The sequence below is a fragment of the Lipophrys pholis genome (assembly GCF_963383615.2).
Source record: "Lipophrys pholis genome assembly, chromosome: 19".
NCBI lineage: Eukaryota > Metazoa > Chordata > Actinopteri > Blenniiformes > Blenniidae > Lipophrys > Lipophrys pholis.
The window spans coordinates 5,627,880-5,654,810 of record NC_137647.1 but is presented as its reverse complement, the minus strand read 5'-3'; the positions used below and the strand labels follow the sequence as shown (position 1 = coordinate 5,654,810).

Below are 26,931 nucleotides of genomic sequence, written 5' to 3'. Positions count from 1 at the left end.
TGACTCATTTGCATATCCACACTATGTGTTGATGTTTACCTCACCAAAGCAGAGGCCGCGCTGGCGGCATGTGTGGCTACCAGCAGGCAGGAGGAGGTGACAGCAGCCCCCAGAGCCTCTGAAACTGCCACAAACCCTGGGCCACTGGGAAACAGACGCACACTTGGAGGCTGTCTGCACAAACACAGAAACAGATACAAAGCACTGCCGCCACACCTCCAAATGTCAGAAGATTTGTTTGCAGATAAATAAGTGCGACAGTTATGATGCAGCCCAGCAGCCCAGGGGGGAAAAGGTTGGGACAGGGAAATGGACATCTATGATAAATTTCTCTGCAATTGCTGGAGTAAGCAAATCATTTCATGCCAAGCAGGTAAAAAATGGCATCGTACTGTGGATTTGCTGGTCGGTGACAACTATGCCAAAAGTGAAGTGAAAAATTGGGTCTTTCAAGAATTTTTGCTGATATGGATTTTTGACATGGACGTCAAGAGCGGGCCATCAGAAAGCTGACAGTCGGTTCTTTTTACCTGATCTATCTTTAATTTTTTTACATGCTGTGCCAATACAGGAGTGACTGCTTGCTGAGTCACTGAGTTCAGCTTGTCTCTATGTAATTTTTTTTACACAAAGATGGGCTGCAAGGCGGATATATTCAATCGTATAAACGCACGCGCGCGCACACACACACACGTTTTCCTTTAAGGGCAAACACACATAATAAACAAATAGCGCTGACCGAATGGCGTTGCAAAGATAAGCAGAGTACGTCTCCGTGATGCTGCACCAAAAACAGCTGCAGAGTGGCTCACTGTTGCCACAACAGCAGTGGCATAGAACATGTTAAATAACACATACATGCACATTAAAGCATCCACAAACAAACACACACAAAGACACACAAAGTGATGCTTGAATGTCGACGTTAGCCCATGTGAAGAATCCACAAAATGAATGCAAACAGATTAAAGAGAAGTTTGGATAAGAGGCATTCACATTCACGCGCGCATGCACACACTAAAGCTTGCTCAGCACTTTAAGGCCTCTGGTGTAGCTCCATTTTTTTTTTTTTTTTCCACTGTTCCCCCTTGATGCAAAGGACAAATTCCCCGTCTAAGATTATGAAATCTCTTATCCCTTGTATCACTACCATGTAACAGGGGGAACACTCCATTAAAAATGTGTCAGCCTTGCAGAAATAAGGCAGCATTTTACTGGCTCCTTTCTGACACAGCAGACAGTTAATTCAAATCTAATTAAACTTTCAAGTGCACCGTATTTACCACGTTTTAAAAGAGAGCTGTTTCTCCTCGTAGGTGCAGCTGAAGATGCACATGCTGCTCAGTTAATGAACAAACATGCAGAAGAATAAATATCTTCAGCTAAACTACAAGTGTTGGTTAGGTGGAGTGACAGATGGGGAGTGCTAATGATTAGATCACTTCTGAAAATACAATAAAAGTCTAGTACAAAGTTTAATTAACAAATAATCAGATAAAATTATTTTACTCCATTTCCAAAAAGGTTGGACGATATAAAATGTCAAAAAGAGACTGGATGTAATGATGTCTGAATCTCATAAATCCCCATTTTATTTGCAATAGGCAACACATTAGATGGTAAAAGTCAAACATTATACCATTTTATGAAAAATAGCAGCTCATTTCAAATATAATTACACAATTATAGTCAATAAAGTCTGAAGAGGCATGTTTACCAATGGGAATCATCGGTTCTTTTTCTAACAACAGGCTGTGAACATCTGGTTAGTCAGAAATCAAATCGCTGAAGCTATGGGAATGTAAAATTGTAATCATTTTACAGTCTTCGTTTTTATGATAGGTAAAATATTTTCCTACTGGTGAAAGGTGTGTTTTGCAGCATGCCAGTTCAGCACACAGGCTCTTTAACTCTGAAGCCATTTCGCGAAGAATACGATATATGGTTCAGAATTGCCTTGCCAAAACATGGAAGGAATTATGTGAAAGAGATGTCTGGATGGGCGCAGATGTTTCTAGAAAACCTCAGGCGACTTTTGTGTATTGATAGCGCCTTTCTAAAAATGTGAGCTGCTCATCTAGGAACCAATGCAACCACATATCATAAGGAATGCTGGGTTTTGAAGAGTGTGCTAATCCGAACAGAGCTATTTTTTAGTCTGCAGGACACATTTTCTTTTCTGAACAGAACATCAGATTTTGATTCAACTGACCGCAGGAGAAAAAAAACGATCCAGGGTGCATGGGTCCATTTCAAATTAGGTTAGTTTCCAGAGCAATATTTTAAAACTGTGGCTCCACTTTGAATGATGGTTTGTTTTGTCTTCGTTTGGTGTGTTGCAAATTTTGTTAATATGATTTCGGAAGGTGTTCCTGACACCCAGTAGTTACCATTCATGAATCACGCCTGTTGCTTCATTGTAATAAATCTCTCATTGATCAAGCTTTGACAATGACAAACAACCAACACAAAAGCTACTTACGCTTCATGTTATAAATAAAACGGAAGATGACAACTGCAACTTCCTGTAATGCTTATCATGGTTATTATTTTACCAGATTACCCAATATTTTTACATTACTTGCAAGTTTTGACAATCTATGGGATTTACTGAGTACATCCCAATTTTGGGGTTATATTGGTTGCTAGTATGACATGCTACATGTAATGTATTGTTTGCATCTGTCTACACTTATTTTCATGTGTGAAAACCTACAGAAGGAACTCACCTTTCCAGGATTGCAATAAGGAGCAGCAAGCCTTGTTTGACCACATCGAGGTTGGTCAGTTTCAGAGCCTCTTGTAGACTTCGCACCAAAGACTCAATACCTAGCACATACATATGAACACACACATACACTGTGAACATGAGCAGGCTGACTTCCCCCTGACACAAACATTTGTTTAATCTTACATGGTGCCAAAGCCCTGAGAGTGTTTTGACATCTGATATCAACCACGCTACTGGCTACAGCTTGAATTGAAATAAGTGACACACTCATAAATGTGATACAAAGGCTACACCCACGCAGCCATTCTCTCTCAATCATGATTGTTAAACAAACAGTGGCTGTGTTGTATCTTTCTAATTTACTGATACACAGGATCTAGTGTAATGAACGGCTTGTTCATATTGACCTGGAGCAGCAACCTAAAAGCACAGAGCAGTTACAGCAGATGAACTGTGTACCAGTAAATTATCTCTGTACTGAGAGTGTTTTTCAAGCAGTTTCTCTGGGGTAGTGAAGAAGTGCTGCAATAACACTGAGGCTACAATAACATAAAATGTTTTAATGTGTGTTTGTGTGTGTGCGTGTGTGTGTGTGTGTGTGTGTGGGGGGGGGGGGGGGGGGGGGGGGGGGGTGACTGTTCCGGGAGGTAAGCACAATGAGCACAATGCAGTTTTTTGGGGTTTTTTTCAACACTGTTTTAATGTTTGGCTCTGCATAAGTTTTCCATCATCTTTGGCCATTCAATTATATTTCCTGTAAACACAAGTGTCAAGTCAAGACTGACGGAGTTGCAAACATGTTTCTTTTCAGTGGCTCTCAAAATGTGAGGTGGGTCTCCCCTAGAGGGAGCCAGAGAGCTTGCGGGGGAGCAAAAGCGGCAGGAGAAATCTGGGGGTCATGGGGATGCCTGTTCCCAAGATAATGAAAAAAATTATCATGATACAAACAAATACGTTGAGCTTAAAATCATCCTTTAACATTTTTATTACTAAGGGGATGAGGGGATAATGTGATTTGAACATTGTGTAGAGGGTTTATGCTTGGAGCAGCCAAAAATGCGAAAAAAAACCACCCTATAAAGGTGTTTATGGAACCTTTTTTGTTTGTTGCTGATATAAGAAACAATACAGACCCTTTGGGGTATTTTTAACTGAAATTGAATGAAAACACAACTTCTCATTAAAACTGATTTTTTTTTCTGATCATTCTCAGCCTTCTTGGAATGAATGAATCCTTTACTTGTCACATGTATACAAGAGTACAGTGAGATTTGTTCTCTGCATTGAAATAATCCCGAAGGTGCAGTGGGTAGCCGGAGCATTCAGGGGTTCAAGTCAACATCTATTAAAAACAATAACTTGCTTTATGTATTGATTGCATGCACTCAGATATCCTCAGATATTTTTGCTTTGGATCAAAAAAAAAATGTATGAAGTGTTGTGAACTCATATGAGAAGGCTGTGCTCTCACCATAGACAGAATGACACTGGGAAAAGAAGAGTGGATCCTCGGTCATCAACAACAAACAGGTATAAACAGACCACAGCAGCACGTCACTGCTACTGCAGGCAAGACGGTCAAACAAAAACTCTGTGAGAGATGCAGAAAAAAAACGGAAAGAGGTTGAACATTTAGGGCTAAGTGAAGAATCTCAGGAGCATCACATACAGTATGTTACAGCAATACTGTTGCTATACAGCCCTATCATCCATTTATTAAATTCTGGGAGACGAGAGAAAAAGGAAATCACCATTGTTTATATAAACAGGTAATTGACAGGAAGGAATTGGAAAAACAACACCAGCAAGCAGCAAGAGATACACAACCAGAAAAAAAGCATGATAACAGGTAGAGAGAGTCAAATGTAAACACATCAGGAAGCAGGAAATAATATTTGTAGAAATCAAATGAAAACATTGAAATTACTTGACAAGCCACTGCAACCTGGTGTTTGTTTGTGTTTGTGTGTTTTACCGGGTATGTCAGCCTTGATGAAGGGAGCGCTGTACTGACGAGGAGAATGAGCCACAACTGATGCAATACACTTTGCGCTGGTCACCTGCAATATCTCATCACCACTCAGCAGCAACTGGAGGACACATTGAACAGGCTTCGTGAGGATCCTCCTTTCAAGTGAAGACAAGTGGCATGCAAATAAAGTGCAGGCCACCCACAATGTTTACAGACCGAGGCACATAGAGATACTATGTTCAACGCTTGCTGTCTGGCTCTCGTCTTTAGGATACTGGTGAGCCTGTGATTTATGACTGCTGTCACTTTACTTTTATATGCACACTATAAAAACTGGACCCTATGAAGAAAATAAACAGGTTTTTTTCTGAAGATACTTTCACCATTCATTTCCATTACAGTTACAACTACATTTACAACAACAGGTAGGCCTCGCTCAGACTAGTAGTGACTCTTCATTTTTGGTGGCCAAGTTTTAACAAGGTGCTGAAAATCTTCCTTTTGCTTGACATAATAACATCAGGGATGCTGCTCAGTCATTCCATCATTTTTAAAATGTGCTCCATTGTCTAGAATCTGGAGTCTATAAAGAAGATTGAAGTGCAGTCAACCCATGTTCAGAAAATATGTTTAAGATGAAGGAAGCGAGCGATAGTGTCAAACTTGTCTCGACAATATCTACCGGCCTAAATGTTCGTATGAATAAGTTAAGCTGCTTCTTATTCCTACATTTTCCAGGTAAGCGTAGGCACACAGCCCTTCACTGCAAATAGCTTTTGTCTCATTTATCCTCTTCTCTCACGCGAGCAGCCTGCTTGTCTTCCCTGACTCATCCATAAAGCTCCTCACAGGACTTTCCTCTTTACCTCTTCTCCACAAGGCAATGCTGTCTGTCAGTCGAATACACTCGTTCTTAACCCTGTCCGCTCTGCTCACTCCCAGTGAAAACTTCAATATCCTCAACTCTGCCAACTCCAGATTACCTTTCTGTTTCTTTGCTACCTCCACTCCCTCGTTTTCAGTTTCATTCTGTTCTACTCATCCTCACCGTTATTCCTTTCCTCTTTCCAGCAAACCTCTGCTCCCTGCTCTCACTACACATTCTCATTATTCCATGTGCACACATCATGGTCCGTTGAGACTGCCGTATCTTGACTTCATCTGTTACCCCGTCTATCAGAAGCAGCTCAGAACTGATCCTTGGGGTTAATAAGATGAATAACTGTATCAAATGTTTCAGATTGCACAAACATTTTTGTCTGAGGTAAACCAGGAGCGCGTTTCTTTGTTTATTCATGACTTGTTTATGATGGCCTCTTTCACACCCTGTGCTATATGGGAGCCGCAAAACTGGCGTGCATGTTTAACAGCTCAATTTAATGGAAAAGTGGGCAGAATCAATCCAGTGTGCAGCGGGGCTCAGCAGTGACATGCGGCGAACGTCAGAGCTCCTGATGTCTGCAGTAAAACTAATAGAGGTCACTTCTCACTTGTATTTTGTTACGAACTTACGAAGCTAAATTAGGCGCTGTTTGGAATACAATGTCACAAACCACACATCCAAGTTTTAAAGCATGATAGACAGGTGGTTACAGTTTGTATTGAACAAAGCTCTTGTGCTTCCAACTGTTATAAATATTATAATACAAATACGGGCATTGCAGAAATTCCGTTGGACTGATCTTGCCTTCTAGTTTGAAATATTAGGATCGTCCTGGGTTCAATATTATACATTATTAATAACAGTTGATCTAGTTGGTAAATTTAATTATACTTTGAGAGAAAATTAGTAAGAATTAGGTTGTGAATTGAGTTAGGAGTTTCCTTTTACAGCAGTACATCAAACACCAGTGATGCACAAAAACCTGCTCACGTCATATACTGCGCTGTAACGTGAGTCATCACTGAGAAAATCAAACGAGATGTAATCTACACATTGATTTCCCAGACACGAAACGCAAATATTTGTCCAGGGTAAAGCCCCTCAAATCCCCACTCAAAGAGACATTAATCCCAGATTAGAACTTCTTGTTATGATTATCGTGAGTGCCAGAATGCAGGTTTTGAGGGTGGGGGCAGGATGTTTGGATAGAGACCTTTTTCAGTACGAGGGGCAGGGGGCAGTGGTTGGCGGGGTGTTGCTCTTGGTTCTGGTGGAGGATCTGGCTGTTGTTGGCGAGGATGTCCTGGTTCTCATTGCACATGATCGGACTGCCGGAGCAGTTCATCAGAACTGACACCGCCTCGCTCAGCTGCAGAAGCTGCCACAGCAGGCCTAAGAGATGAAAGATAGGTTGGAAAAACAGTTGCATATGAAACAGTCCAGAATTCTTCACAGTGACAATATATCCAAATCCCTCAAGTCTGTGTGAAGCAAACTTTTGAGATCAGTTCCCTCAAAAGTTTAACATGATTTAAGTGTGATAAATAAGAGATTTGACACAGCTGACAGTTGAAATAGTTGTTCAACTTACCACAGGGTCTTCACTAACTTTTACCAAACAGGGATCCATGAGAGTGGTTAGCGTTTTTGCTGAGTTTGAGTCTTTTGGGGTTTGGAGACCCTACTATGTGGGAAGCATTTTCTCCCTGTGCATTCCTGGGTTTTCTCTTGTTACTGCAGTTTTCTCCCACAGACTAAAAACATGTGTTTGAGGTTAATTAATGACTTTCAATTGTCCATGGGGTTGAATCTAAAGATGTGTGGTCATGTCGCTCTGTGGACAGATGGATGGATGGATGGATGGATGGATGGATGGATGGATGGATGGATGGATGGATGGATGGATGGATGGATGGATGGATGGATGGATGGATTTGTGGATTATGATCAATTACTGGTGAATAGACCTGACTATGACTTTAAACATAGATGTTGCTACATCAATATGTCTGACCACTCGCTGTGTCCCACATCACTGCAGTTCCTTCTCAAAGAGAGACAGAAGACAAGTTCCAGTAGTTTGAAAACAGTTACTCCAATAAATACTCCCGTCGTCCCATGCCTTCAAGAGGAAATGGTGAATTTCTGTTCCAGGGTGGCAAATATCCGGGGAAAAAATATCTGGCTTAACATGTTGAGAATCAGTGAGGGCAAATTGCTGGAATTATGTACTTTTAACAAAAGAAACTGATTTAGATCTACGAACATGAAGAGAAATACATGCTCTGACAGCCCGACCATATCTGGTTAATCCTGTGACCTCTATGTCTCCTTGGCGGCTGATTATTTCATCCTGATAAGAAATTGAGCTTTACTGGATATAAAAGATGGGCTTCGTATCTTCGCTTGACTGTTTTCCTCAGCACAATCTGTGCCTACCATTTGTTCTTTTAGTTACATTTTTGACGTCAAAATTTCACACACAAACCAATAAAAATGATTGATTTTTGCATTAATGATGTGAATTTCTATCATCAATACTTGGGGAGTCATTCTGTATTTGTATCTGGATTAAGTGTTGCACCCGAGTTGCATCTGTCAAAAAAGCGAGTTGTGTGTATAAGACACATTTATTTCCACAAGAACGCATGAAAAGCAGTTTTTTGCAAAAGCCTGTGGAGACTACCCTAAGGCCATACGCCAGGGGTCTGCAACCCATGCTGTCTGAGCCACATGCCGCTTTGCAGCTCCTCTTTAGCTTTAAAAAGCTTCCTTTGTTTTTTTTGTTTTGTTGAAAAACAAACACACTCAGAGAGTTTGATTCAAACATGGACATGGATGTTTTCTTACTTCCTCTTTTCTCAGTTCTTATGAACGGCTTCAGAGACGTTACCTTTGATGAGGTTAGGGTTAGAATGGCTCAAAAACGGCTGAAAATGTATTTTCTTATGAAATTAGAGGTTTTTTCAAAAGTATTGTCAGTTATCCTACTTACCCATTCCTAATCGTTGAATCTATTGAATCTTTTATATCGTGCATTACAAATTCTTGTGGTTGCTATAGAAGTGACACAGCAAACAACTAAAAAAGACACAACAGATACTTGTGGTATCAATTTTTGTCAAGGCTCTGTGTCAAAGACTGAAGGTGCACATATGGGATTTACTTTTCTCAATAAAATTTTCTGCCAGTCAGCGATAAAGCGCAAAGTAGCAATTTTAAGTGTGAAGTAAACTTTCTTTACACTATGCTGGACCAGAGACCACACAGCTGTTATCATTGGGCGATGAGACTATATGCCAACTGACATTAAAAGCCCAACAGCAGCAGCAGCAGCTTCATTTTATTGACTGTTAAAAACTCAGAAAACTAACTGTGCATAGCATTTCTTACCTAAGTTAACACTGATATGAAAGCGTCTTTTTCCCATGAAACAATGCCTCTTTTTCTTTTCCAATAACTTCTCTGCAAGGAGTGTAAAACTCCACTGCAGTTATCGCTGAAGCACACACTGGCAAGCTTATTGTTTGTTTAACTCAAACTCAGACAAGATGTCAACACTATTTCATCTTGGTATAATCCCTCCTCTCTCATCTTGTCTCACCCTTCGAAGATTATTTGGATATTTGGGAAAGAAAACAGCCCTGTTTCATCATTAACTGCCCTGACAGACCAATGAAAATTTCTTGAATTTATCATTTCTCAGTGAAAAGCTGATAAGTGACGATAAAATAGCTACCCACTCTTTATTATTGTCTCGTTATCTTTCAGGTAGCTGAGCGAGATATTTGGTTTCATATTCTGAAACGTTCACCAAAGAACTTGTTTGTTGTTTTGACAATATCCTCCTTTAATTCAAGGCTGTAGTTTTTGGTGTCTTTGTCAGATCAGCAAACAACACCAAGCATGAAAGCCTCTTCTAGATGCCCCAAATCAATCTGATCTGTGCTTAATAAGTCTATAAGAAGCTATTAATACATTATTGTTATCCAGACTGTACTGATGCTGTTAAGTTGATGAAACAAATGAATATTTGGCAATCAAATGCATGTAAACATGTTTGAATCATTACATTCTTTAAATTGTCCAATAAATATTTGAAGCATGCATTCAAAGTTAACTGAACGTGGACAGTAAATATACTAATCAACACTCACCGTTTGCATTGTAGTACTGTTAAAAACATTGGAAATTTCTCACCAACGCAATTTCCAATGAGCTGTGGAGAGCTGGCGTTGGCTAAAGTATCCAGCAACAGCCTACACACACCATCCCTGACGGCAGTAGGCAATGACTGGGCTGCGGAGCCCCCAGGGGTCCCAAACAGCTGGATCCACACATTTATAACTGAAGTCTTTAGAGCCTCATCTGGGTAAAGCGAGGCTGAGCACAGCTGGTCCAGAAAGGGCACTGTTGGGCAGAGAAGGAAAAGCAGGTGGGCAGAAACATTAAAAAAAAAAAAAAAAAGAGGATATAACAGAGTATACCTATAAGATGATCCTGTGGGAAAGTCTGTGCAACAAAAATCAATGCTTATATAAATGCAGCACATCAAATACAGTGTGTTTTATCCCATCATGTCCTCAAAAAAAAGTCTTATTGTCTGTGCGTGTCTGTCAGTGTGTTTTTGTGTAAGAATTTGACAGAGCATTAGAACAGACAAAGATACCCAGAGGAGACGTAAAGGTAATATTGTGAGAGAAGTGCAGCTAAACAGGCAACAACAAGGACAGAGAGATGACAACCTCGACGAGTAGCAAGCCGCTGGGAACAAAGTGAAGCCAGGTTTCAACTCGGGCTATGACAGCCAATCATTGAGCCAACAGTGGAGGTAAAGTTGCTGTGAAGATGAAAGGATTGTAGCTTGCTATTGGGGACAGACTGGAGTAAAAAAGCAGGCAGGAGAGAGAGAGAGAGAAAGAGTGAGCAGAGATTAAACAAGAATAGGTCAAACCGGAGGACATGTCTGGACTCTTAATTTCAAACCTTCCAACTGCAGAGCTGAGAAAATGGTGACAAGATATAAAAATAAGTGTATGTCGAGAAGGAGAGTGTTCTTAGATGAAAATATATCATCATAATAACTCGTGGTTATTAGTTCACTCAGCTTGATAGATAGCGTATCTGCTCCTGTCCCAACAATATCATATCTAGCCGCTGGTGGTTTAGCAGAATGATGTTGTCGTGCTAGCTGTGCCAGTGCTTATGGTGTTTGGTTGCATTGTTATCTGTTCTTCAACCCCACACTGCCCTCCATCCTGCCATTCAATACAATTTTGTTACTTTTATTAAAAAAAGATTATCACTCATCACTATGAAATATCATATTGAGAAAACGTTAAAAAGTGAGTTTAAAGTGCAAAATGTTCTCAAGGTGTGAGCCACAACTTTAAGTGTGCACCGTAATAAATGTCCTATTATGTGTCCTAAAATGACAAATGAAAAAAGAAACAGCACCACCATCTTAAAACCTTATTTCAGTTGATTTGTCACAGCAGAGTGGAATTGCTTTCAAATAGATTGGAACGCACCACCAAGTGTCTGAACACACCTTATTTTCACACCAATCAATGATGCACAGTTGCGAATACGTAAACACGGCCATTTCAGCAGTGTGTGTGCCAGACAGGGAAATTACAACTGAGTCAATATAAAACTAACAAAGACACTTGTTTTGTACTTTAAGCTGAGCACAAGGGAGTCTTCTTTGATTACTCAGTTAGTCACTTACTAACTCACTCAGGGGCAATGGCATTTATAGGACCTTGCCCCACTGCTGTCTCTCATTCAATAACACATCAGAGTAGAATTACAGTCTTTTCTGTGAGTACTGCAGAACGGAGCTATAGATGATATAAGCACTCCCCTAGAAAAAACATTTTTCCTCCATTCACAAGACGGAGGAACAAGACAGAACATAGAAGACAGACAAAAGTTTGCTGAGAGAGGGATAATGCAAAAGAAAATAGCAGAAAGATAGAAGCAGAGGTAGGAATGTCTGCGAGACGGAGGTGAGACAAAGCCTGAAGGTGAGAGTGTGAGCCAGTGAGAGGGAAAGAGTGAAGCTCAGACACTCATAGTGACTGAGGGAAAAGAAAAAGAGAGAAACAATAGGAAGAAAAACATCGTTAAAGATGAATTATAGACCCAGGGCCACATGGTGGTGTAGTGGATAGCACTCCCGCCTCACAGCGACAATATCCCCGGTCTAAGTCTGGGCTTGGGAGAGGAAAATTGTGTGAAATATTCATGTTCACTCTCTGCATACTGAGGTTTTATCCAAGTACTCAGTTTTCCCCACTGTCCAGAAACATCAATTTGAGGCTAATTGGTGACTGTGTTGATGGTCCACCTCTATGTGTTTCCACCGTGATGCACGGGCCACCTTTCCAGTGACTCATTTGATTTCGCCCACAGTCAGCTGGGATTGGCTCCAGCGGCGTGCAACCCCAAGTTAGTAGAAAATGGATGGGTAAATTAAGAGACGTACGTCGACTCTCGCTTATTCTAACCATTAGAGTCCCCAGCAGCACACAAATTTGCAATCTGTAACTGTTTGTAGTTAAAAATCTATTCAATTTGTGTTGTTCAAGAAGCTGTGTGCTACTGTTCCACACAAAGAGATTTGTATTCATCTATTTGCAACCAGACAAACAATATAGTCTGATTCAGTGATTAATAGTTTGCTGAATGCACTTTCAAGCTTATACTAAGTCAGGAAATAAGCTTGTGAATACAGATTTGTACGAGTTAATCCCAAAAACACCAACAAAAGTCTTACATGCAAAATTAATTATAACAGGATTAGAGTTTTTTGTTTTTTTTAAATCTGTAAATGTGAATAAATGACTGATTAAAAACTGAGAAGTACTAAAATGGAACTGTAACATTGAATAGTGTTAGAAAAACAACCAAGGTGTTGCTGGCATAGCCAGAGAAACCGGATGGAAGGTCGGGCCTGGATGTAGTCATGTGTATGACGAGTGAAAAAAGAAAAGCAAATATTTATGAAGTAGTGATTTTGAGGAATAAACAGTGTTGAAAGGCATGGCAGTGCTGGACGTGAAAGAAGACAGAGGAACACAGGCCCAGCATGTGTAAGAGAGAGAAAAAAGATGACAGAGCCAAGCTCAAGCCCAGCTGCTCTGTGAAGCAGATCAAAACCCATGTGAGGCAGGGGAGGCTCCCAGACATGTTTGATTAAACCAAAATATATGAGGCGACCAAGATGAGAACCGAGCATGAAGAGAAAAAGCAGAGAGAAATAAAAGGGGAAGCAGGAGGAGGGGGAGGAAAATCCTTTACAGAAAAGACAGAAAACAAAAGCCTTGGTGTTGTTCAACAACATATTCACACAAAGACAGAGGTAGGCACATCAAACGGGGAAAAGAAAAGAAGATTAAACCATTTTCTATTGCTTTCGGAGACGGAGGAAGGTTCATTTATTTGCCTCGGCTACTGTTTTGCTGCCCCACTGTGACGCTGCCTACTCTGAACCACCACTCCGATTCTTGTGATCTGCTTTTTACAGCGCTTCTCTATTGTTTTGCACTTGTCGCTTCACCCTGTGTAAATAAACCTTTCTGCAAACAGTTTCCACAAGTATAAAATGTATTTGTTCGGGTCACACAAATTGATATACCTATCAAACTGCAAATGTTCTTCTTTGCTCTTTGTGCGTATTCTCTTTTTATATTTCAAGTCAACTTCAAATGCTGCATTAATGAGTATTTGAATTGTGGAAATATGTTTTATCATTGTTGGAATCTGTGAGAAAAATGCAGTAACTTGCACTATTGTCCTTTCTCTCCCTGATCCTCATTATTATCGTCGTCTGCCCTCCTCTTCCCTTTACTCATTAATGGTCCATCTTCCCTCCCTGCTCCCTCATTTTCTCTGTATCCACTCTTCCGAAAGGACTCGAGGGAGTAAGACGCTGCAACGCAAAAGTGAGAGGGGGATGTGAGTTGGAGAAAAAAGAATTAAATGACTGATGCAGGCAGAGAAAAGTGAAAGAGCGAGCGATAACTTCAGGTTTAAAGAGAAAGAGAGGTAAAGAGAGAGCAAAGTCTGATGGGGGTTCTGGGCTTGTGTTGCCGTTGCCGAGCTGTTGTCGTTAGTCCAAACAGCTCCGCGGAGACCTGTTGAGTGACAGGCCACAGACAGGCACACACAGTCAATAGTGGCGGCCCGCATCTTACATCAGCACTGCAAGGGCCCGCCGCTACCTGCGGGGGCTCAGAGATGCTTGTAAACCCCTTGAAAATACATGGGAGGTGGACACACACACACACACACACACACACACACACACACACACACACACACACACACACACACACACACACACACACACACACACACACACACACACACACACACACACACACAGTAATATGTTGACGCTCATTTGGCGTGAGGCTCTGTAAAGACAAGCAGTCAGGCGTGACACAAACACATCACACACAAGCTTGCATCTGATTAACAATGCCCATTAAATGGAGCGGTGAAACGGTTCAGTGAGCAGACAGCCATCACACAGGTGGTTGTAGCCCAGATTAAATCAACATGTGTGTGTGTAAGAGGAGGTGAGGTGCATTATTGTTGCTCTGCCTGCCTGCTGAATTGTTACGGAGATATAAATGCATCCATATATAAGGGAGAATTTCTTGGAAAAGGTTGGATGAACATGTATTCGTCACTTCTTAGCTTTTTTTTTTTTTACCCCCCTTCTTTTCAGCAGGTGCTGCTGTGGGATTGTCTATGCAGATAGAATTTTAAGTATGCTTATCTCGATGCAGCTGGAGCACATTTGAAAAGGTCATAATAGCGAGGGAGATTGGATGGGGAAAGTTCAGGGGGAAAAGATATGAAAGCTACTATTTTGTGACTTTTTCCATTTATTTATTTTTAGAAGGAGTGGAACAGTCGGCAACATGGGAGAGACAATTTCAAAAGTGGGCACAGCACAAATATTGCTTGGCCACAATAGAAAAGGTCATTTGAAAAGGTCGGTATACTGTGTTTTGTTTGGCTCTTGAGAACCCTTGAGGACGCTGTGGAATAGCTACAAATTAATTATGCTTTCATATTTTTTTTTACTCTTATGAACCTTATTATTTCTTGTTCATTAGATGAAGAGTCCTTTTGTCATCATAATTTCCTGGGCAATTTTTAAAGATGCAACAGAGATAAGCAACACAGATATCTAAGACCTGATATGATCCTCTCTTTCACACTCTCCGACACCTTTATGTTTCATTATTTGTTTGAATACACCCTCATATACAGATTTATGTAACCTTTCAACCACGAGGTCAGAGGTCATGGTCTGATGAAATGATGAAGTAATGGTGCACTGGTTTATAAAAGCCCCTTCAGACATATTTGTGATCTCACATTCATAATAAATAAATAAAAACTCCTTCTCCGTCATCGACTCGGGCAGGAGAAAAGTGGCTCCGGTTCAAGGGCAATCTCAGTCAAAAACAATAAATCATTCAAATAGATCAGTAAATCACATCTTTAGTGGTGTCCAGTCTTCAGAAAACTAATAAGGCTGAATTTATGGATTCTTGACATTTACAGCTACAGCGAGTATTTATATCCTGTCTGATGGCACAGCAAGGCTAACACAAAGATGTACTCGTTTCTCATAGTAGTGGCTAATAGTGCATACCATCCATCCCTTCATCCATCCTGTAAAAGACTAGGAGTACGAGTCTTGCCCCTTAACTCAAGATACTTACTAATATTACCAATTATACAATATCACATTCTTATGGTGTTGTGTACATTTTCCCTTAAGACTTGAGTATATATTTTGAGCATATCTGCTTCTAAAATGCCATTTGTACACTGAACATGCCATAATAAAAGTTAATTATAATTTATGAAATACAAGCAGAATTTATTCATATAAACAAACACACATATCCTCTGAAAGTATTTATCAGTTTATAGGGGCTCTGCACCTTTATTCATTTTCTATCCGCTTTTATTAACTCGGGATCATGGGAGCTGTTGCTAACTGACGATAGGCGACCGCAAGGTACACGCTTGACAGGCTGATAGTCCTATCACTGTGCAATGAGAGAAAACTAGAATACCCAGAAAAAGAAAAAAAAAAACATACATGCATGGGGAGAGTTTGCAAACTCTGCAGAGAACTGAGAGTTCTAACTGTGATAACACCATGCATCCCAGTCAAAGGAGGATTGGAAGACATATCCCCAGTTCAAAGTAATCTTACAATACAAAACAAAGAAACTCAGATTTTAGAAATTGACTGAATATTTAAGGCCTGCTTTGCTAAGCTAAATTGGTTTGTAACATGAATATTTTCCGTTTTCTCTTTGTGTACAATTGCAGTTGATCAAGACAAATACGATGAGTGACATCATGCCCGAACAGGAGTTAACAGATGAGGGTCCATTATTGCTTGAATTCATCATAGAGTGATTAGATGGAGCAATGCGTGCCTGGAGGCACAAAGTGAGACGTGATATCAGAGAGATGGATGTGTTAATGGACAAACTTATCAAACATATCGGAGCTTTCCAGCGAATGAACCACAAAAACTACACGTTCCCTCAGTTTCCTAGTCATGTTATTTTGGCTGAAAATAAATGATTTTGAGAGCCTGGGAAATAAACACACTCCTATTTCCATGTGTTGAACTATGCCTGAAACTTGATGAAGTGTCTTCTTACCATAATGGGTAAAAAGGATGTTGACCACATGAGGGACGGTTTTCACGAGGCCTCCCAAGAAGTTGAATGTAGAAAGGAAGCGCTTCGAGGTGAACTGGTCACTCAGCTGGAGAGGGAATGCACAAAATAAAGAGAATGAGCAAACGATGTGCATTGCTTATGTGAACGGAGAGGGCAAAGGAAGCTGCTGAGGAGAAATGACACCGCAGTCAAGTTTCCCATAACAACAGTGTCAGCAAGAACAGCTGCACTGCAAACATGGAAAATATCACTTTTATGTAAATTTTACATTCGGACCATGCTGCTAAATTTGATTTCTAAGCCCTTTACTCAGCTACTACATAGCTGAATTAAACCTTACATGCTCTAAGAGTATTCTTTGAAATTTCCACGTGCAACTGCAGGTAGAGGTTGCACAGCTCTGCCAAAGGGGAAAGTTTTCACAAACATTAGAGACCTTTCAGACTGACAAACAGAATAGGCTGTTAAGAAATGAATAAAATTGTTTGAAAGCAAGGCAGCATTTACATCTAAAGTCTTGCAAGTGTATTCTTCCTCCAACCAGTGAACTTAGAGCTGACATGAATGATTTTTTCTAAATCATTCATGTACTGAAGGCTTTCAGAAAAATGTAATTATAAAAAATTGGATACACATGCAGTCAGGGTAATACTGACCTTTGACAAAATCCAATCATATCATACTTGCATGGAAAAGAAAAACCAGAAGACAGAAGAATAAATAGCACTAAATCAAACTCATCGAATATTATCCACTGTGGTAGCTGTGAATAGAGAAGTTGAAACGCTTCCTACCTCCCCGAAACAATCCTGAGTCACTGCGTTTCCCGAATTTCAAAAGTAGATACGACTAACAACCTTCGAAATCGAATTAGTTTTTCTTGGCGCAAGAAAGATCCAAAGTTCAGAAACTCTCCTCATGTTATTCAGGGTTTTTTACTAAGATTCAAACCAAAGCACATTAATCCTACAGCTGGGAATGGTTAAGCATCAAACGCAAGATTCCAATGATTTCAAACCATTACAATCCTACAGGTTCATCATGACATCAATATCAGCATTTGAATCATGGGTGAAGACTCAAAGCTTTCTTGAAATGTTTACATTTCAAGATGAGATGTGATGTTTGGCCACTGAAATCCAATGTGAAGAGTAAATGTTTGAGGCAAACTTGATGAAATTCCTCAAATGCATTCAGAAAATGTTGCATCAACAAGATTAAAAAGAACAGACTCCCTGCGTATGAATGGAGAAGTCAGAAAAAAAGGGTTTCAGGCATGAAGTTCTTGCAGGCATAAAATGCCCTCTTACTCAAAGAGAATCCGCTTTAAAGTCACGCAGAAAAGTTTTTGGGCTTTATAAATCAACAGTCGAGCAATTTTGAAATACAGGTAAGTCCCCTTAATATTTAAACAGTCGTTTGAGAGTATGATTTACTTTATGTAATGTTTTGTGCTGCATGTTTTAACAGGGTCTCTTGTGTCTCAATGAGATTCCTTGAAAGAAAAGACACTAATTAAAAACAGATTAGAAATCAACACTGAGTCTATGACCATGCATTATGTCAGAGGTGTCAAACATAAAGCCCATGGGCCAAAACTGGCCCGCAAGAGGCTCTAATCTGGTCCTCAAAGCCACCCAGCAAATTGTACAAAATCCAAAGAAAAGACAGATTTTCTTTAACAAATTTCTCAAGAGTAGCAGAGACAACACAACACTGAGACCTGAGCTGAGATATCGGTGATCCTAGCTACTTCATTACAAACTGGCGTCAAAGCCATGTCAGGGGGAGTTTGTAAAAACATACATAATACAACAGCTATAGGAGAAGGTTTGTTTTTTTGGGATATTTCACTGTATTTCACACCAGAAGGTATCATTAAAATTGGCTCTGTTTGTAGTCATTTTCTGAAGTAATTGGTTTTGTAAACATATATACATTTTCATCACGCATACTCCGTGTCACAACAAAGTTTAAATTTAAAGGTTATAATGGTTCTATTTTACCAGTCTGTACACTCAATGTGAAATTAGGCTGTTTGTGGCCCCTGAACTAAAATGTGTTTGACACCCCTGCTCTATGTACTGTATGAACTGTAGAATAAAGGTATTGAATTTCTCCATTCTGATTTTTTTTTGATTGTGAGATCCTCAATGTTTTTTTGTGTGTGTGTGTGTTTTTTAATCACAGGCACAGCTTGATACAAGTGCAGTTAACTTGAGGCCAATATCCCTCTAACAGCAATAGAAATCTATACTCTGAACAAAAAGTTCCAATCAGCCTCTATTCTAGTAACATAAATGGGACTTGTCTGCCTGCTGTTCCACCGTTCTCTCATCAACACCATACACAGCTTTACTACTTTCCACCTGCAGTGCCGGGGTGCAGAATGAGGCATCTCCACACCCGTCTCCCCCCGAGGTGACACAACAGCAGCAAGACGGAGACAGGGACACTGTCTGTTTACTAAACAGCCCTGGCAGGATGGGAAGGTGGTTACACAAGTGCTGTTAAAATCTTTAAGTGGTTGGGTATGTTCCCTGTGCCTGCATGTGTGCGTTAGTTAGGATGTTTCCCTCTGTGTTTGCAAACAACTTCTCTTACCTGTTTGTGAATGTCTTCCAAAACGAAGCGTAGTGACAGCTCGCTCTGGAGCTCCACGAGCAGCTGAACCAGCACTGACATGCAGAAACACACATCCATGCAGAAATTAGACTAAAGTGAAGAAATACGTTCACTAAATCTCACTCTTCAGAACGAGTTTACAGTTTCGCAAATTATTTTACTACAAGAGTGCAAAAGACCACAACAAAAATAAAATGTATTTTCTAATGGAAAAGGAATTACTTTGAACTATTTGCAGCTTATTGTCAATTGATCAGTGTTTATTTTCTGAGTCAAACGGCTTAAAAAAGATTAATGCTGTTATATGTCTATATTGTTCATTAAAATCAATTGCCACCGCCGTACAGCAAGAAACTGAGAGACAGGTCAGCAAAAAGCCAGAGCTGTCATTGAGTTGGCTGCATTACAGCTGACGTAAGTTCTGGAAGACTCTTGGCTTTCTCTCTTCGCGCACACACACACACACACACACACACACACACACACACACACACACACACACACACACACACACACACACACACACACACACACACACACACACACACACACACACACACACACACACACACACACACACACACACACACACACACACACACACACACACACACACACACACACACACACACACACACACACACACACCCTATAATGAGTACTTATGGGGATCAAATGAGGTTCAAAATGTGTTCTTCACACATTGTCTGCGTGCAAAGTGTCAAATTGTAGACACTGTACAAACTATTACAGAACATTTCTTGAGGCATTTCAAAGCAGCTACCATAAAATCGTTCTGTCATTTGCACTTACCAAAAACATTTTTTGCATTTTTAAAGGCTGCACTGAGCCAAATCTGTCTGAGTGCTAAATCTGTGATTTTTCTGTGGATATAATTTGGGTTACATTCAGCTGCCTTCTTGACTCATAAAGTGATAATCCACATCTGAAGTCTGCACCATGAGAGAGAATATTGAGAAATAAATGACATCAACTTGAAAGTTATTTCAAGGTCATCTTAGTTATGGGTAATGGCCACTGTCATAAATAATATCTGTTTAAGGATCATTGAAAGTGACTTATATATTGTTTGTGTGTTCACATAAGTGTATTGAAGCAGTTTTGTTTTTTTCTTTAAATCTTAGGCAGGCTCTGTATTTCAAAGATGCTGCAGAATCACATCTCGCTGTTCATATCTCAAGAATCCTTTCAGATAGCGCTGAGGACAGAACATTTCCTCTTTCAGGGAAAATGCAAGCATGTCTCAGGTGGACCCTTAGCACCTAAAAAATACTCAAAATCCTAAGCACATCTACGTGTAAAGGATCTACTTATAGAACACATGAATGCAGTGACACAACAGGTAATGTGATGTCTAATTTGCTGTACAGAATCTATCCAGTGAAATTATCCATGCACTTGTATCTATCCGTATTATCTAGTAGGTTTCCATATGAGATGTACAAACATGTAATTTTTGCAAACCTTTTACTGTGTTCAAAACAAATTGCACTTCTTGAAGCAGCTAAATTTGTTGTTTTTCTGAAAAACAACTCCAACCTTTATCTTAGTCGTTGCTGTTATACGTGCATTTGCATCATTTCAACAAACAGTCGTTCTTTTGTGTAGTTTTTAGCAGTTAGTTTTGCCAGGGTTATATTTATATGTGTGTGAATGAGCTTTTTTTCTTCTGGGAGCTGAAGTAGGCGTCAATAATTATCCTCCCGGCTGTAATTTACCATTAGAATGAGGACTGATGACATGCACCTGCACACGTGCTCGACTCCCCCAACTGTGCGTTCTTTGGATGAAATAAGGGCTCTTGCCTCTGTAGAGGATGGAAGGATGCGCCTTTGCATTCGAGAAACATCCAGTGTTTGTTTATGCGAGAGGTGTGTGAGTACCAACACAAACACAATCCACATCTTCCAAGCCACAAGGAAGCATCTCCTCACCTTGGTCAACCTTTTCCAGAGTCACCGGGTCCTCCACGGTTTGAAGCATCCCTCAGGACCAAAGAGAAACGACAGACCAAATTCAAAAAGCATACTTCTTAGGCTGCTTTGCATTCTACACAAGTCTCGGGAGGTACAAAAAAAGAAAAACAGATGATTAAAATACAAGGAAAAGCAAGAACTGAGGGTGAAAGAAAAATACTGAAATGGCGATTACACAGTTGGGCTGCAAGGCGGTGCAGTGGTCAGCACTCGTGCCTCACAGCGAGGGGGCCCTTTCCGTACAGAAATCACTTGTTCCCCCTGTGCATTTGTGGAAATTGTCCAAGTACTTTGTTGTCCTCCCACAGTCCAAAAACAAACATTTAAGGATCATTTGCTAATTCTAATTTGCTCCTTGGTCTGGCCTTGTGTGAGTGTCGGACTGCGTTTGCCTTGTGATGTACTGGTGCGCTTGTAAACTGTAGATATCTAATTGATTATTTTATACAGCCTGTTACATCGAGTCCACTGCATCTGCTGTACGACTCTATCCAATTTAATGTTGTGGGGTGCTGGAGTCGATCCTGAAGGCAGGACACACCCCGGACGAGTCGTGAGTCCATCACACGGCGACCACAGATTAGAGTAAGGGACATGAGTACGGAGACAAAAGATCCGAGGGAAAACATGTAAACACTCCACAGAAAGGCTCCCAAACAGACTTGATTTAGGAATAGTCTCGCTGTGACGTGAGAGCACCAACAACTCCATGCATGTGGGCAGTCAAGGTGTCTAGTGAGGGAATAAAGGCACTTTACATCTGATCTCAGTGTGGTACGTGAGGAAATGCAGTTTAAACAAATCCTCTGACAAACATAATGATGGCTCTCTTAATATATTCTAATATTGGCCTGAGCTTTAGTGGTCTTGCCTATCATTTTATTGCACTACTTTGATAAAAGTGGAAATGGTTCAGGCCTAATTTCTTTTATGTTGTCATACCTAACAGTAATCCAGTGAGGATGGAGTATCAGTAATATCATCAGATGAAGCTGTGTCATAAAGACACTCATATAATTAGAGTGGTGGTATAGCATAAAGATTTGATAAAGATTGAACTAACTCACCCGTACTGTTTACCTGCTTTTTTTAAAGCACCACAATTGCAGCTTCAGTAATTCTATGAGCTGTGAGTAAAATGCAGGCCAGGCCAGTTCAGTGTTAACCACAACTGAATTTTAATGAAGTTCATCTCTGTATATATTAATGCACAATCTCATGTCAGTGGCTGCACAGGGTGCTTGTCATTATATTGAGGGCTTTGCATCCATCTGAGATAGAGGGTGAGAGTTGTACTAATTAACTCCACACTCAACGATCGTCATGAATCATTTCATTATCTGATGTCGTGACCTTTCTGATTCCTACATAAAGGGTTTATCTACCTGGGTATGAAATTACACACCTTACATAATGACTGTGAGCTCGTGCAATGAGCTTTCAAATCAAGTTTCCATTCAGTTATACTTTTCAGACTGATTCTTCAATCTTGTTTTTTAACAAGACGCAAGAAGTGGGTGTGTTATACTAAATATTTCATACAGAGAAATCAAATCTGGCAGTGAAATCCCTGGTCCATCTTCAGAAATATCTAGACAGACATAACTGAAATTGCCCACTCACTGCAGCCCATGTTAATGATTTTTTTTTTGGGTGCTCAGTTAGATAATGCAGCTATAAAAAGAAGCCTTGTTTCACCTCACATTAAATGCAGCTGTCACGAGGAACGGGCATCAGATATATGGTTCAGACAAAACGTAATACCTGGTAGCAAATCAATGTACTGATTTAATCTCAACACAGCCAGCAGGCATGTCTCCTGATAATGATCATGACATGAAAGAAAAGTGATAAGTGAAGTTCAGGTCGATTCAAACATCTCTGTGGATCTCCTTCCTTTTTTCTCTCTTTTTTTTTTTTTTTAGAAAAGCTTTGTTGTTTTGAATTATGAGGCTATTTCTGTATCGCTATGGTCAGGTAATGTGATAAGAGGAATTTTTTTCATTTCTACAGTTTGACCTTGCAGAAAATGAAACTAATATTACTGCAGTGCTGCCACAAAAATGGATTTACACAGAGATTAATTCAGAGAGGAGAGGAAGTTACACATATAAGCTGGTGTGAAGTCGAAGACCTCAAGTATGAGTTAGCAGAGGTGGAAAAATCTCATATTATTCATGGAACTCTTTAACTATTTGATTACTTTTATTATTATTCAGATTTTTATGACTGCAAAAGTATGAAAGATGTTAATATCTGGCAGTTTCGAATAATAAGGTGTGTACAACAAATGAGTGTCACATTCATGAATCTTGCAACTGAGGAAGTCGTGGAGGCAGCATGATAATTATGATGTGGGTACAAAGCTTCATTTCTCTGCTTTCTAAGATCGTTTTTTTCCCCCCCCCAGATATCATAAATGGTCTCAGAGGTATGCTTATGGAAAGTATGCATGACAAATCCTGTCAGCAGTGACAGGATAGGATGTTCCAAGTATAAATATTGATTCAATTTGCTGCGTGAAATACCTGGGAATGACGGTCACCTTCTCTATGTCATTGTGGCGAAGCACAAGTGCACAAAGTGCACTTTGAAACCACCATGGAAAATCGGACTATAATTCACAGCTCTGAATGTCAGATACTGTATATTTGTGTCTTTTGTACACTGTAGATATAGTGCACCTATTGCACATTTACATTTGCATGCATGTTCTATCAAGCTATTTCATTATAATCGTTTTTCCCGATCATGTCCTTCTCATCAAGAAAGTAAATGTGTTTGGTAACTTCCACATTGTGTCGTATTTCTTCCAAAACAGCACTGCTATGTTCATACAGGGGTCACAATAAAAAACCGCTTGTGTTAAACACTAACTAAAGTGTTGCTTTTGTAGGAATTCAAAGAATTACACTTCCAGTGGACTCTTATCATAATGACACAAACACTGTTGTTACTGGTCTGATCTTTTGTGATGCCTAAAATATGGAGAAAAACAACTATATTGTAACACTTTATCTAATTAATTAAATTTTTTCAGTAAAACCTGTACAGCCAAATCACTTGATAGGTCATGATGTATCAAATAAAAAGTTTCATATTGGAGGGATGTAGCAGTCCAAAATTTATATTAGATAAAAATTTTAAAAATACATTTTATGGGATAGTTTATGAAAAAAATAGTTCTCAAACCAACACTTAATGTGTGAACAAATTTGTCTTGACATTGGACCTATTTGAACTAAAACAGACCAACTAAATCTTGAATTATCATCCAACAACACCGAGCAGTTTAATTTAGGTTTTAATGTTTGTCATATTACATATAAAATATTAATATCAGAAAATTAACAATATTACAATTTAAGAAGAGCTGGGGGAAGTTGCGGGGGCAGGGATGCCTGGGCTTCTCTGCTCTCGATACTGCCACCGCGACCCCAAACGGACTAAGCAGGAAAGAAGATGGATGGATGGATGGATGGATGGATGGATGGATGGATGGATGGATGGGCAATTTAAAGGAAAACCTTTTTATGTATATTCAGATAAAAAAATAACATTGCTGCTGTCACTTCAAATTACTTGAAATATTACTGATGCCATAATTACCCACCCACTCCAACTATTTGTACGTAGAGTGCTTCATAATCTCCCCTGCAAGCTTTTTCCTTCACGTTTTGATCCAATACTTATTGTGATACTATTTCTCACCGAGCAGTGAAGCTGTCAAATAGAGACTGACGCTCTGGTCCTGTTGGAGCAGCTCTCTCAAGGTCCCCGGTGAACATTTCAACACCCGACTGACACCGGACAGGGCGAAAGACTTCCTCACTGACTGCGGTACAAAACCAGAGTGAGGAGAAAAACACATCAGGGTAAATATAGTCCATGCATCAAGGGAAATTAATAAGATAATGTAATTTTAAAACTTGTTTTCTGGTACATCTCTTAGTATTTAAGGGGAAAAAAATGCTACTACCTAACATACCCCATACAGCTATACTCTATATTGCCAAAAGTATTTGCTCACATGCCTTCACACACGTGACCCTGAGTGACAGGATGTCTTTCCACAAGGTTTAGGAGTTGGTTTATGGGAATGTTTTCTTCCAGAATGCCTTTGTGAGGTCAGGCACTGATGTGGAATGACAGAGCCTGGCTCGCTGTCTCTGCACAAACTCATTTCAAAGGTGTTCCATCAGGTTGAGGTCAGGACTCTGCGCACCAGTGCTCAAAGCACTAGAGCATAGTAATGTTGGAACAGAATGTAGTCATCTCCAAACTGTTTGTCCAAATTATCTTCATATGCTGAAGCTTTCAGAGTTCCTTTGACTGAAACTAAGGGGCCAAGCCCAACTCTCGATAACCAACCCCACAGAATAATCCATCAAACTTTACACTTTGTGCAATACAGTCATACAAGTACCGTTAAACCCAGATTCATCCATAACATTGCCAGATGGAGAAACGTGACTCCACACCCCAGAGAACACGTCTCCGCTATTCTAGAGTCAAGAGGTGGTGCACTTTACACCACTGCATCAGACACTTTGCACTTGGTGATGTAAGGCTTGAATGCAGCTGCTCAGCCATGGAAACACTCCATGAAGCGCCCTACACATTGTTCTTCAGTTAATCTAAAGTTTGGAGGGCCATACCTACTGACTCCACAGAAAGTTGGTGACCTCTGAACAATACGTGCCTCCACATTCAGTGACCCCTGCTGTGATGACTCTTTCCAAGTTGCTGTTGTTCCCTAATTGCACTTCCACTTTGTTATATTGCTACTCACAGTTGATTGTGGAAATCTCCCAGCTAGATTTATTGCACAGGTGGCATCATACCACTGTAGCACACTGGAATTCACTGAGGTCCTGAGAGTGACCCACGCTTTCACTAAATAGTCTGCATGCCTGGCTGCTCGATTTGAACCACATGTGGCCATGGAAGTGACTGGAACGCCTAAATTCAATGATTTGGCTTTACTTTTGGCAATATCGTGTATATCCATACCCGTGGAAGGGGGTTTTATTAGTAGGAGATAAGCTGCACAATAAAGTGTGTTTCTCACCGAAACATCTTGAGACTGGATCATTTCGAGGACACAGGCCACACACAGCTGAAGCCCGCCGCCCTCTGCGGCCCCGAAGCGGCAGCTCCATTTCGGGTCATGTCTGAAGTGGATCTTCTCATAAACAATGTCCCCAGATGTCATCGCGGTCGTTTCGCCTATTGTGAACAAAAACACAGCCTGTAGGTTTACGTTGTAGCTCAGACAGATGAAGAAACAAACAAACAAAACTTGCGACAAACTAGCTTGAACAGCTGTTTAGAACGTTGCACACGAGCTAATTGTAATTAGCAAATTAATTACTTTTTCTTAATCGTTAAAAATCGTTTGAATATTTCATAGAAATAAGTCACAGCATCTGGACACTTTCTCACAAAAAACAAGTATTCAAATACCGCGAACTAACCTTTAAAACAAAGTTAATAAAGGATAGAAGTTTGGCCCAGAGTCTTACCTCACAGGCGACATTCAAAACTCCAAACTTTATTAACAGGCGTGAACAATACAGAGTCTGAGCTCAGGTGGTCCAACAGAAGTTATAGCTTCAACTTTAACTTACTTTATTGAGATCTACTGATGTAATGTAATACCTTTAAGTTAGATATTCCAAATAATTGTAAATATGTGGGGTTTTTTGTGGGTTTTATTTTCTTTTGGGGGGGGGTTCAAGTTGGCTACTTTGGTATGCTGAAGTTTAGTGCAACATGACTTAATTTGAAAAAGATCTAGTCCCACATACGCCTTAATATGGCCACACAATAATATAATAAATGAGGATCAACAAGTTGAAATTTCCCCAAATTAATTATCAATTAATAAAGTCTTCTTCTTCTTCTTCTTCTTCTTCTTCTTCTTCTTCTTCTTCTTCTTCTTCTTCTTCTTCTTCTTCTTCTTCTTCTTCTTCTTCTTCTTCTTCTTC

The 26,931-nt window shown here is 40.0% G+C and overlaps 1 protein-coding gene across 1 annotated transcript in view; it reads right to left on the bottom strand.

The window, feature by feature from the left end:
* mei1 (meiotic double-stranded break formation protein 1) overlaps positions 1-26,156 on the bottom strand; it is a gene marked incomplete at both ends in the record, with an annotated part of 76,523 nt that extends 50,367 nt beyond the window's left edge. Inside the window, 11 exons of the mRNA XM_080487217.1 lie at positions 40-174; positions 2,730-2,829; positions 4,203-4,322; positions 4,707-4,821; positions 6,800-6,978; positions 9,787-9,996; positions 16,299-16,404; positions 18,924-18,997; positions 20,900-20,950; positions 24,653-24,776; positions 26,013-26,156. Of these exons, the coding sequence (XP_080343343.1) occupies positions 40-174; positions 2,730-2,829; positions 4,203-4,322; positions 4,707-4,821; positions 6,800-6,978; positions 9,787-9,996; positions 16,299-16,404; positions 18,924-18,997; positions 20,900-20,950; positions 24,653-24,776; positions 26,013-26,156 (1,358 nt within the window). The remainder of the gene's footprint in view (positions 1-39; positions 175-2,729; positions 2,830-4,202; positions 4,323-4,706; positions 4,822-6,799; positions 6,979-9,786; positions 9,997-16,298; positions 16,405-18,923; positions 18,998-20,899; positions 20,951-24,652; positions 24,777-26,012) is intronic.
* Positions 26,157-26,931: the final 775 nt, after the last annotated feature.